This window comes from Rhinatrema bivittatum, chromosome 3, assembly GCF_901001135.1.
Source record: "Rhinatrema bivittatum chromosome 3, aRhiBiv1.1, whole genome shotgun sequence".
NCBI classification, from domain to species: Eukaryota; Metazoa; Chordata; class Amphibia; order Gymnophiona; family Rhinatrematidae; genus Rhinatrema; species Rhinatrema bivittatum.
The window spans coordinates 303,977,779-303,990,176 of record NC_042617.1 but is presented as its reverse complement, the minus strand read 5'-3'; the positions used below and the strand labels follow the sequence as shown (position 1 = coordinate 303,990,176).

General features: G+C 45.5%; 1 protein-coding gene across 10 annotated transcripts in view; it reads right to left on the bottom strand.

Annotated features, from left to right (window-relative positions):
* The window catches only part of VDR (vitamin D receptor), a 223,585-nt gene that overhangs the window by 79,595 nt on the left and 131,592 nt on the right, over positions 1–12,398 (bottom strand). For all 10 annotated transcript variants that reach the window (XM_029595097.1, XM_029595094.1, XM_029595096.1 and 7 more), the window contains one exon: positions 10,772–10,902. In XM_029595097.1, coding sequence (XP_029450957.1) covers positions 10,772–10,902 — 131 coding nt within the window. The remainder of the gene's footprint in view (positions 1–10,771; positions 10,903–12,398) is intronic.

Sequence of the window (12,398 nt, the reverse complement as noted above, 5' to 3'; positions counted from 1 at the left end):
TTTCTCCATGCACACAGTTGAGGGGTATTACCATTGCCCTACAGCAGCACCCAGAGGCCAGACTCAAGGTTTATGACTGCATGCTGCTAAGGAAGCATGGTTGAGTGACCCCTAACTGAGGACTGTCTCTACAATGACCGGCCTGAAGAGAGTGAGAGGGATGTAAAACATGGTTAAAATACCCTGGGGAGGTGCATATGAAGATGGCTCATGGTGCCAGTTCCCAGCCCCCGCTACATTTTATTATTTCCTTTATTGCTATGGTTTGTTTACCGATTGTGCTATTCTGTGATGCACAATAGTTTAATTTGAAACACATTAAAAATAACAGACGTGTTTTGTCTGATCGCTCATGTTTTCTTAAAATGCTACACATCTTACCAATTCTGCCAGGGGTATGTAAACTTATGATCATAATTGTATATGCTTTGAACATTCTCCCACTGAAACTCCCCGCACACAGTTAGACCTGCTAAAATGCGTTTAGAAACATTTCAGGAAATTTTGCACCCAAGCTTTTGAAAATCCAACAATGCACATGCATGTACAAAATCTCTCTGCTCAATGCGAGTAAATGTTAGGCGCACCCAGGACACGTGCAAACATGCTTTCCGCGCATCGGACAGCCAATTTTAGAACGGATCATTTCTGTGAGGAAAGCGCCGTTTTTACCTCTGGAGATGCCTTTGAAAAAGACGACCCGCTATGGGGATAATTTCCAAAAGATTTCAGCGCGTAAAACTGGAAGTTACACAAGTAAGCAGCAGTGCGCCCTCACAAGCAGCCTTCCAAAAGGCTGAAGCACGCACGTGCTTGCAGCGTCGCATGTTAAGGGGGGGGGGAGGGGTGGGTTTAGGCGTGTTCCCGGGCAGTGCTTGGGAGTTTGCTCACAGTTTAATATTTTATTTATTTACAAAGTATTTTATATTAAGCCTTTTTCCAAGACTGGCCTCAAAGCAGATTACAAGCAAATCAGAGTCGACTAACAGGCCTGTCAGCAATGACATTAGTTGCAGGGCCATGTGCAGTTGTCAATCAAGGTCCAGGTATAGAGGGATGTTACTAGTGAACAGGCTAGGAGGAGGCCTGGCTGAACACTCATGCCTTTGCTTTTTTTTTTTTTTTTTTTTTTTCTTTCTGGAAAGTGAGGAAAGATGGTTCAAGGTGAAGGGATAGTGAGTGGTACCTCATGCCAGATTCTGGGAGCGTAGCCGCTGAAAGCCCTGACCCTCGTGCAGGACAGTTTCGCAGAAGTCACTGAGGGCAGGATAGAAGGGCCTTTTCGGAGGATCTGAGTCCTCTGGCAGGGGAAGGGAGGGATGATTCTGGGGCCTGTTTACTCACGCATTTAAAGATGAAGCAGAGGGTTTCGTTTTTAAATTTTGCAGAGACTTTTGTAAGCAGTACCTCTGCATGCACTACTGAACTTGCATGAAGGACACAGAGAGAGACGGTGTCTGAAGAGGAGGGAGACAAGAAGGTGGCGAGAGGAAGATTGTAGTATAGAAGGGGAAATGTAAAATAAATAAATAAATATCCACATCCCAATGTAGCCCTCAAGCCAAAACACTTCACCTACCCTTGGATTAAAACACTGGTAAGCAACGTCAGTTCTGGAATGCCACAAACAGGGAAGATTTTCAGGATATCCACAATGAATATGCATAAGGTATATTGGTATGCACTACACATTTTGTTTTCTTACTTTTTATTTATGCAATTTTAAATTAACAAAGCAAAGCAATACTTTGTTTCGGCAAAATGAGGATACCAACAGAAACAAGGAAAAAAAACCCCAAATAATCATAGCCAGTTATGTATATAATTACATCCAATAATATGGATAAGAAACTTTTCACATAGGGGCCAATTTTAAAATTTAAGCGTGCTACCCGGCGCGCACAAATGTACGCCCAATTTTATAATGTGTGCGCTCCCGCGTGCATGTTATAAAATCCGGGGTCGGCGCGCGCAAGGGGGTGCACACTTATGCACCTTGCACGCGCCGAGCCCAAGGGGAGCCCCGATGGCTTTCCCCGTTCCCTCCATCTTTCCCTCCCTTCCCCTATCTAACCCACCCCCCAGCCCTACCTCAACCCCTCCCCCCACCTTATCTCGAAGAGTTACGCCTGCCTCTGGCTGTGTCAGAGCACTCGGCCCTGCCCCCTGACCACCCCAGACCGCGCCCCCGCCCTCGGACATGCCCCAGACTGCGGCCCCACCTCCGGCCCGCCCCTTTTTCAAAGCCCCGGAACATACGCGCGTTCCGGGGCTTGCGCGCACCACCGAGCCTATGCAAAATAGGCTCGGCACGCGGAGGGGTAGGTTTTCGGTGGTTATGCGCTTATCTTACGCGCATAACCCCATAGTGATTATTATCCCCGATAATAAAGAAACATGAGCACTCAAAGAGGAAGAATATACAGGGAGAAATGAAATAACCAGTTAAAGAAAGGCCTAGAGCAAGTAAGGACCCCAAATATTAGTACAGGTCTCAATGTAACATCAAGAATCAGTCGGAACTGTAGAAGTAATAACTCCCCTAGCATCGAGAAAGGATTGTAGCTGCTCAGGTGCAAAAAATATGAAAGGTATCTGAATGTAACTTTACAAAACATTTACAGGAGTAACGTAGAACAAAAGAGACCTTCAAAGTAAGAGTATCTTTCCTGAGACCTAAGAAGCCTTTTCTCCTTTGCTGGGTGAGCCTAGAAATAGGAAAAATCCTGAAATTTTGACCATAAAAAGGAGAATTTAAATTCCAGAAATCAGGCACATGACTTTAGACATTTCAGAATTCAGCAACAAATGACAGTAATAAGGTGGCCCTTCTATATCTCATTTTTTATTATTATTATTATTATTATTATTATTATTATTTATTGTTTTGTTTATATACTGCCACTACTGGAGCTCATGCATATTCATTGTGGATGTCCTGAAAACCAGACCTGTTTGTGGCACTCCAGGGCCGGAGCTGTCCACCCTGGCCTAACAGAAGTGTGCTACTTCTTGGTTATTTATGAAAAATTGAATTTATGGTGGAAAGCTTTTGGATTTTTCTGGAAAATCATAATCTTTGTCTATCTGAGATTCAACCGTAAGGTCCATCATTTGCAGAAGATCTCTGGCAGATTTAGCTTGTCATGTAGACTTTTTTGGGACAGGGGATAAAATGGCCAGATCTTTTGCATACATTTGATCTCAGAGTTATTTAGTTTCAGCCCCAAGAGCTGAAGAACTTTTCAGAAGTTTGGGTGTAAATGCTGACGAGGGCAAGACTGACGCTACATCCCTGCCTTGCTCCTCACGCCCGCCTGGAATCCGTCTGTCTGCGTGACGTTAATCTTTACCTTCCCGTTTGCAGGAATGATGAAAGTGACCCTTACCCTGACAGCCTGCCCTGTGCTTCACAATCCCTTGCTATGACCCTGTACCATGCCTGCCAACAGCACAATGAGATCCATGGGTAGCCAGTGTTGCATACAGAAAAGGCAGGGAGCCATGACGTGGGGGGTGAGGGCGATGTCTGGAAAAATTGATTCGGCTTGCCCCCTCCCACCAGATCTAAAATTTACCCCCCCCCCCCACACACCCCCTTTGTCTCCTTAAATACGCCTGCCTAAAGATACCACTGATTTATACACATGGATGGAGGAAAGTTTTATGAACCCAGAGAAGCTCATTCAATTAAGATTCGAGCCACTGAGCTAAAAATAACCCCCAAATGCATGGCCTATTTCCTACCACTTACACAGAGTCGTGCCAAAGTCCATTACAGAGGGATATTTTTAGTTAGTCCATTTCATTAATAGAGTGAAGCTTTTACTGAGCGGGCTGCATGGCTTAACTACCACTCTTCAGGGATTCGTGCGGAGCAGAAATAAAGTATCTATTCCTTTAAAATGTCTATACCGTGTTTGTCTATTCACAAACAAAAATCACATTGCAATGAAAAGTAGTGGCGAATGGGAGTTGGAAATGGTGGGGAGGAGAGAGGAAGGGAGGGGACTGAAGCCCCTTGGCTTGGGAGAAGGTGGGATGGAAGGGCTAAAAAAGTGCGAGAAGTAAAAGGTACGTGGGAGACAGAGCTCATATTAGATCTCTTGCGTTTTAGGGGGGGCCAGAAAGAGAACTCCTGGGGTGGTGGGGAAGGCTTATATCCCCCTAGGGCCTGAAGGAGAAGGGGCTGGTAAAGTGCCTAGGCTCCAGATGGGAGGGGGACGACGGACAATGAGGAAAATGAGGGGGCGGCTTGCAGACTAAAAGTTCAGACTTGCTGACATGCTTAGGTACAGGAAGGCAACAATTTTAGAAATGGATAGATCCGAAAGGCAGAATCTGTGATCCCAGGACCCAGGGGGTTTGCGGGGCTGTTCTCATATTTTCAACCAAGCCCTCCGATCATTTGTGCATCCAAAATCATGGTAACAGCAGTGGGAAGGGAAGACCGTATTGACCATCTGTGAGTTCATGTCTGCCAGACTCAACTTAACAGACAAAGACAATGAATCCAGCTATATGTGGAAGAAGTATAAGAAAAACATTCATCTCATCCTTACCCTTTAAACGCAGACAACCAGTCTATGTAGATTATGAGACCATTTTAAAGGATCAAAAAAACCAGATATTATAATACATGAGGTCTGGAGAGCACACAGGTCTCTTTCTCAGAAGATCACACACACACACACCCCAGAAGAAAGCGCTTTTATGGCCTCGAAAGTTCACACACTGCAACACTATTTTGTTGATCCTTTAAAAAAGGTCTCTGTGGCAAGGTAAATAAGCGGTCAAGGTGCGAGTACTTTTATTTACAGTGCACATGAAATCACAGCATATCTGCTTACCTTCAGCAACAATCACAGTAACAAGCACCATTCACATACAGGATTCATCTAAGGTCAGCAATGTATACAGAAGCTGCCTTCTCCTGGAGACCTGGGTCTGGTCTGCTGATCCCAGCTGGGCTCTGGCTCTTAACCTCCCCAGCTGGGGCTCGCCCTTAGAGCCTCTGGGGGGATTTCAGATGGACCAGGCATTTGGTCCAGCAGAGATTAAGGAGGGGTAGAGTAAGGCTTCTCCTTCATATTCTCTTCCCCCCCCCCCCCCCCCCCCAGCTTTAATCCATTGGTGCAAGCATCTTCACTCACCCTAGATCCCAACCAGACTCTTTTTAGCCTCCCACCAGCTAAATTCTTGGTTGTGGATAAAAGGGTCATGCTACCCCTTCTCGCTAGGGTTATCCCAAACACCACCACCATCAACTGTGCCCTTTGGCTAGAGTCCAACCCCAAATCCTTCACATGACTCCACATGCAGGCTCTAGGTTCCAATTCTCCTCCAGCAAGACTCTCTGGACTTTGAGTATTCCTGTGATGGCTTCTTTTCCAATTGCTGTACAACTCTCCCTCTCTCAGGCACCAACTCTCTCGCAACTGTTGCCGCTGCATTTTCTGACTCAACTGTTCTGCCTCCACCTGCAGCACCTCCCGCCTGCCATTCTGCAGTAGTTGGGCACTCTACGGTGCCTCCCTCTGGCTCCCCTACAGCACCCCAGTCTGGGCTCCCGGTAGCCCCTCTCTCTGGATTCTCTGCAATGGCTCTGACTGGCTCCTCTGTAGTGCCTCTCGCTGGCCCTTCTGCAGCTCTGCCTTCCACAGGCCAGGCTGTAAAGCTCCACCATGAGCTCTCTTGTAATTCAGACTCAGTCACCTAATTTTCATTCACGCCACTGTGCCTGCTCTCTCTTTCTTCCCTTTATTTATATATATATATTTTAACAATGTGGTCTCCTCAGCAGATCGTCATCCCTTGCTCAGCACTTGGTCTGACTCTGCCAGAAGTTCCTCTATTTCATCCAGCAGCTGTAGGAATTAACTTCTCTGCCTGTCCTGGATGTCTAGGAGTAGATTCTCTGACTCTACTAACTTGGCTTGCTTCTCTAGCTGCCATATTTCTAGCTTCAGGTTCTCCCTCCTGTCCAGCTCTCGAGAGGTGGGAACTCCTACCACACAACAGTACTTGGCTGTTCACTTCCTTCAAAGCACTCTAGCTTCTCTTCCTTTACCTGTCCTGCAGTGCACTCACTGTGCAGTGGCGTAGCCAGAATTGATTTTTTGGGTGGGCCCAAGGTTAACATGGGTGGGCTGTAGGCATGCAGGACTACTAGTTGTTTTCTTACTGATAAATAATGCCATAGAAAGCCATTCTAGGGTGCAGTATAAGTAATTTGCAACAGCCATTATGCATCCTGTATGAAACTTTAAAATAATTTACTTCAATTATTTCAAGCATTAAACATTCTTTATTAATCAGAATTTATTTTATATTTATTGTAGTTTATAAATGCACAAGTATAGAAAACAATCAGATCCAATCATGTAATAAAACAAAAATTAATGTATTCTTTCAGAAATCTTTCAGAAATCTTCATAAATACAATAAAATATAATTAATCATCAGAACAGGTGCAGCACAGAGCTAGGGCAATTCACATTACAACTAACATGAAAAAGAAATTTCAAATTCTGGTGTCACCCCAGCAAAAAAAAATATCCCTCCACTGCTATTTTGTGAAGTAACACAAACTCTTGCAAAGAAAGAGGCATCTAAAACCTTGCCATACAGTCACAGCACTGACTCAGGATTCAAATAACAGCAACCTTATGAAAAAGCAGCAATGCAAATACTACACCAGGCCCTAGAACATTAATACATCACTTACTGGAATAACAGAACAAGCTGGACTACTACTACAGAGAAACTACACGCTAGAAATACTGCATTTCTGTCACAAACAGGCAAAACTGAGACCGACCCTTACCTAATATAGAAATAAGAAACTATAAATTAGAAACAGAAACATGCAGATAAAACCAAAATAGATAGCCTGAGAAACTAAAATTTCTGAACAGTGGAATACTTAAGAAAGAGCAAAATACAAAAATATAAGAAATGTACATTCCCAAAGGTGACATATTTAAATTGCTCATAATAATAAAGCTAAAGTACCACAGATTATCAACAAAACAAATCACAGTGAATTACATTTTTTTTGTATCATTAAGTAGACCTCATACATAGGTGTAGATGTGAATGCTATTCAGCATAACTTTTTACACCAGTAGTATAATCATGGGTCAGAAATTAATTTTATATGCTTAGGGGCGGATTTTCAGAGCCCTGCTCGCGTAAATCCACCCAAAACCGGGCGGATTTACGCGAGCAGGGCCCTGCGCGCCGGGAAGCCTATTTTACATAGGCCTACCGGCGCGCGCAGAGCCCCGGGACTCGCGTAAGTCCCGGGGTTTTCGGAGGGGGCGTGTCGGGGGCGTGTCGGGGGCGTGTCGGGGGGCGGGCCCGAACCGCGCGGCGTTTTCTCTCACAGACTCCCCCTCTCACACTCACGCTCTCATTTGCTCTTCCCCCACACACACACACACAAGCTCACATTCTCTGCAGACACACATACAAGCTCTCACTTTCTCACCCCTCCCCAGGCTTATATTCTTATGCACACACAGACGCACATCCAGGCACCCATTCTCACCCACACACAAACTCAGACTCCCATTCTCACCCACAACCCCATACTCCCATTCTCACCCATACATACACACATTCAAGCACCCATTCTTACCCACATATTTAAGCTTCCATTCTCACCCACACACACAAACCCAGACTCCCATTCTCACCCACATATACACACATTCAAGCTCCCATTCTCACCCACATATTCAAGCTCCCATTCTCACCCTCACACAAACCCAGGCTCCCATTCTCACCCACATATTCAAGTTTCCATTCTCACCCACACACACACACATTCAAGATTCCAATCTCACTCACACACACAGGCTCCAATTTTCACCCACAGACACACACTCAGGCTCCCATTCTCACCCACAGACACACACTCAGGCTCCCATTCTCACCCACACATACACATTCAAGTGCGTGCACAGTTTCCGCTTCCTCCCCCCAAAGCAAGAAGATCAGCTGGCCTCTCCTGCTGCCACCAGCCTCCTGCTATCTTCGGGCCGTACGGCCCACCGATCTTCTTGTTTGGGGGGGCGAGGGGGAGGAAGTGGAAATTGTGTGCTGCGCTTCCGCTCCCCCCGCTCCAAACAGGAAGATCGGTGGGCCGTACGACCTGAAGATAGCAGGAGGCCGGTGGCAGCAGGAGAGGCCAGCTGATCTTCCTGCTTTGGGGGGAGGAAGCAGATGCTGTGCGCGGCCCTTCCGCTCCCCCCCCCCCAAACAGGAAGATCAGTCGGCCATACGGTTGCAGCACTGCTTCCCCATGTGTGCCGTGATGGCGCGCCAGGCATGGGTCCTCCTGTTCACTGTCGCGGGGATGGGATCCCGCGACAGCCTTGCAGTTCTGGTGCCAGTTGGGTGGGCCTGGGTCTACATTGGGTGGGCAGCTGCCCAGCCAGGCCCACCCGTGGCTACGCCACTGCTTCTGTGCTTTCACACTTTGAGAAGGGCTTTGCCTCTAAATTGCTTGGCAGATCACATACACAACAAACTTTCTTTCTTACCTCCCCTGGGGACTTGGGTTTTCTCTGTGCATTGTATAGAGAAAACCCCCCAAACTTACACCATATGTGGCACAGTAAATGAGCAGTCAAGGCTTCTAGGAGTACTTTTATTTCCAGTGCACATGAAATCACAGTATATCTGCTTACCTTCAGCAGTAATCACAGTAACAATCACCATTCACATACAGGATTCACCTTAGGTCAGTAATTTACACAGGAGCTGCCTTCTCCTGCTAATCACAACTGGGCTCGGGCTCTTAAACTCCCCAGCTGGGTCCCACCCACAGAGCTCTCTCCCTCTGTGGGGATAAAAGGTGGACCAGGCATCTATCCTGGTCCTGCACAGGTTAAGGAGGAGTAGTAAGGCTACTCCATCGCAGTCTCACAGTCAGCAGACTCCAATTTTCTTCAGGAGTAATACAACTAAGAGAACGTCTCCTTCACTGGCAAGAACGCCAGGCGCATGAGCAGCATTAGAAGCCTCTTTAGCTTCGTCCCCATGATCATTTCTGCCACGGCTGTCCCCATTTTCACTAAGAACTAGAACATCATTGCCGCTCATGTCTCACTAATCTTTCCAAACTGCCCCAAGAATATCTAGACCAGATGACATTGACAAATTCAAGCTTTTTCTACATTTTGGGATAGAAGTTGTTTGCACACAGCCACTGACAATAATGCCAGGAGTGCTGAACGGCCTCTCAGAATAGACAAGGGTCAGTGCGGTCAGCATGGCCAAGTTTTTCAAGGATGGCCAGATGCTGCTTTTTTCTTGCCAGTCCTGTATGTAATAGGCTGCTTTATTTTTATAAAGTGGCCAGGTCTAAAATCATGTTTCATGGATTGCCGGCACTGCAGTCACAGGTCAGCCTGTATGGTGAAAAATCCGATGCCACAGGAGCTGGTGACGAAAAGAATTTCCACTCTTTACTGCCATCGTAGTGTTAATGATGCCACAGCCTTCCAACCACAGAGCACGAGGGATGAGACGGCGGATGGGGCACAGGGGTGAATGCTCCATGCAATGATCTGTCTTACACAGAAGGGGGCAAATCCAAAAGAGCACTAGAGCAGAAGCTGCACTCAAAAATTATAGTTCAACCACAATAAGTGCAGGACTATGCAACATTTCTCTGCACTTATTGTGGTTGAATTACACAGAAGGGGCAACATTTTAAGAGGTGCCTGTATTAGTTAGTATTTCACGCTTTTCCATCAAGACAGCTCAGAGCGTATTAGAACATGTCTGAATATACATCAAAATAGGCACATAAAATAAAGTCTGCAAATGGAATACAGATGTGCAAAAGAACTATATAGATGTTCTATAAATTCTGAAAACCACAACTTATGCATCTAAGCAGAGGTAGGCAGTTAACATGACGACAAAAAAAAAAAATATGGGTCTTGCCACTTGAATACACAGCAAAAAATTTCAATAGGTTAAACATTTAAAATTGCTCTACCTTAGTGTTCCAGGAGGCAAATATTTAAAAACAAACAAACCGTATGCTGGATAACTGATCCGGTTAAAGTCAGTCAGATAACGGGATATTCAGTGGGATAGACGCCCCCACTGAATATTCCTGAATAAAGCTATCCAGGTAAATCTACCCAGATAACATTGCAACCTATCTAGCCAGTTAAGATACAAGACCATACTTCTAATCTGCATAGAGTTAAAAAAAAATCCATCTTGACTTGGCCTCGGGGTTTGATCTACCACCCCCAACCCCAAATCCCCCTAAAATGATTATTTAAAGTTTGGCCCCTATCCTACCCCCCCCCCCCCCCCAAAGTCTAATAAACTAATAAAATATAAAAGACTCATAGCTTTAGTTCACCTTCCCCTCTCTCCTCCCAACCCTGCCAAGTCCACCCTTACCCTCCTGCACCACCCACAACCAACCTAACCTCATAAGGGGAGCTGGAAACTCAAGCTTGGATCTTGCATCCGGCTCGCTGAGTGCACCTAAGCCACCAGCATTGCTGTCAGAAAATCGCTTTACAAGTAAACGGCTTTGAATATTGACCTCCAGGAATTTAGACTTCTAACCAGGGGCCCCATCACGGCATCCAATCTGATATCCAGATGGGGATTTTAGATACCAAATGTTGATTGAAAATGCATACTATTTTTGCTATACATTCCCCGAGTCACCTAAAATTCCCTCTTCAGAGTGCATGTCCCTGCTCCCGTGGTACCCTATACAGACACTTACACTCTTTCATCATGCCTATGTCCAAACAGCGTTTCAGGCGGCATGCCTGGCAGTGGCGCCGGTTGTCTTTAGTTATTCTGCATTCACCATTAAATGGACACGTGAAAACAGCTTTCCTTTTCATACTTCTCCTGAAAAATAAAAAGAGAAAAGCAAGAAAATTATGCAGCAGCTCCAATGTTTACATCAAGAACACATAAAAGCTGCAAAGCCGTCTAGTCTCCACCCATTTTCCCTACCTGCTGCAACTGCACAAATCCTACTTGATCTCCAGCTTCCCCCTCACTGAAGATCCTCCATGCTTATTCCAGGCATTCTCAAATTCCAATGTAGAAAGCTACTATAAACCAGGTTCCTGTCCCCATGAGTTTATCATTTGTTAGAGCCGTGTATGGATCTCAGTGATATGTTTTGGACCTGTCAAAAAGGGTTTTTCTACTTTGCAGAGACTGCAAGCCACCACAGTCAAGGTGAAGGAATATAAAAATACAACAAAACCCCTGTTTGCTCTCCTGTGAATGACATACATTCTGCAAGAACCAGTATCCAGCACTCACAGTGTTAACAAGCTGGGAAAAGGGCTCTACTGTTTAGTCTGCCCAGAAAACAGCACTACATAGCCAGCCGAGGAGGAAGCCAAAGGAACTTTGGGTGACATTTAAGGAAGAAAAGGCGCAATTTGGTTGGCTCTGTCTCTGTGTAAGGGGTGGGGATGGCCAGGAGTTGGCGACAAGAAGAGAGTAGTGCATCTGGCAGCTCTGCAATCAGTTCTTCTCCTGAAGAACTAATTATCAAGCGGGAGAAACAGAAGTTTGCGTTCTGAGGAATTAGAGACAGCTGTTCTTGCTTCTTAGCTGAGCTACATTTAAAATCCCAACAAGGGACAGAGGAGCCAGGAGCTGAGAGATTTCCTTTCCAGAGATATCCAGGCCCAGGAGCAAATGGCTGGATCACCCTCCTAAGAGACTGAGTTAAGTAATCTAAACTTTGCACAGAGAATATCTTAGCAAAGGAGGGAGGTTTATTTTCTTGCACTTTGTCACAAATTCAGTATCTCATCTTAACTGCTGCAGCCTTTCAGCCAAACTCAAACATGAACCCTTGCCACAGTCACAGTCACACAAGAGAGGGCAGGGAAAGAGAAGCTGATCAACTGTGGATTTTCTGTAAGACTGAAACCGGTTTTCTGTTTAGTACCAAGTAAACCATTTGGGAAGCTCCCCAGGAGAGAGAGACCTGTCACACACTGCAGTGCTCATCTATTTGGTTTGTCATCTGGTCAGCTCCACCATCAAGAGGGATGTCTTCATTTTTTGATTGTTTTTCCCCACACTATTTTGTGTTTGAGACTGGCTGCATCCCTTACAAACTGGTGACACTGGTTTGGTTCTGGTTCCCTCCCACACACTTTTTGAGTACTCTGAGGTAAAGACAATTTTTGAAAGCTGTGCACTTCTCAGCTTTTCCCTCCAACCTTTCTCTATTAGCATTCCTTATTTTTTTTACTATTTTGTATGCGTATGTTGGTTGCCCTGGTTATCAGGCCATACCCAGTGTTATTTCTGCATTGCTTGATTTAAAATAAGAAAACTGCAAGTTTATATTACACTTCACTACTGTACTTTTT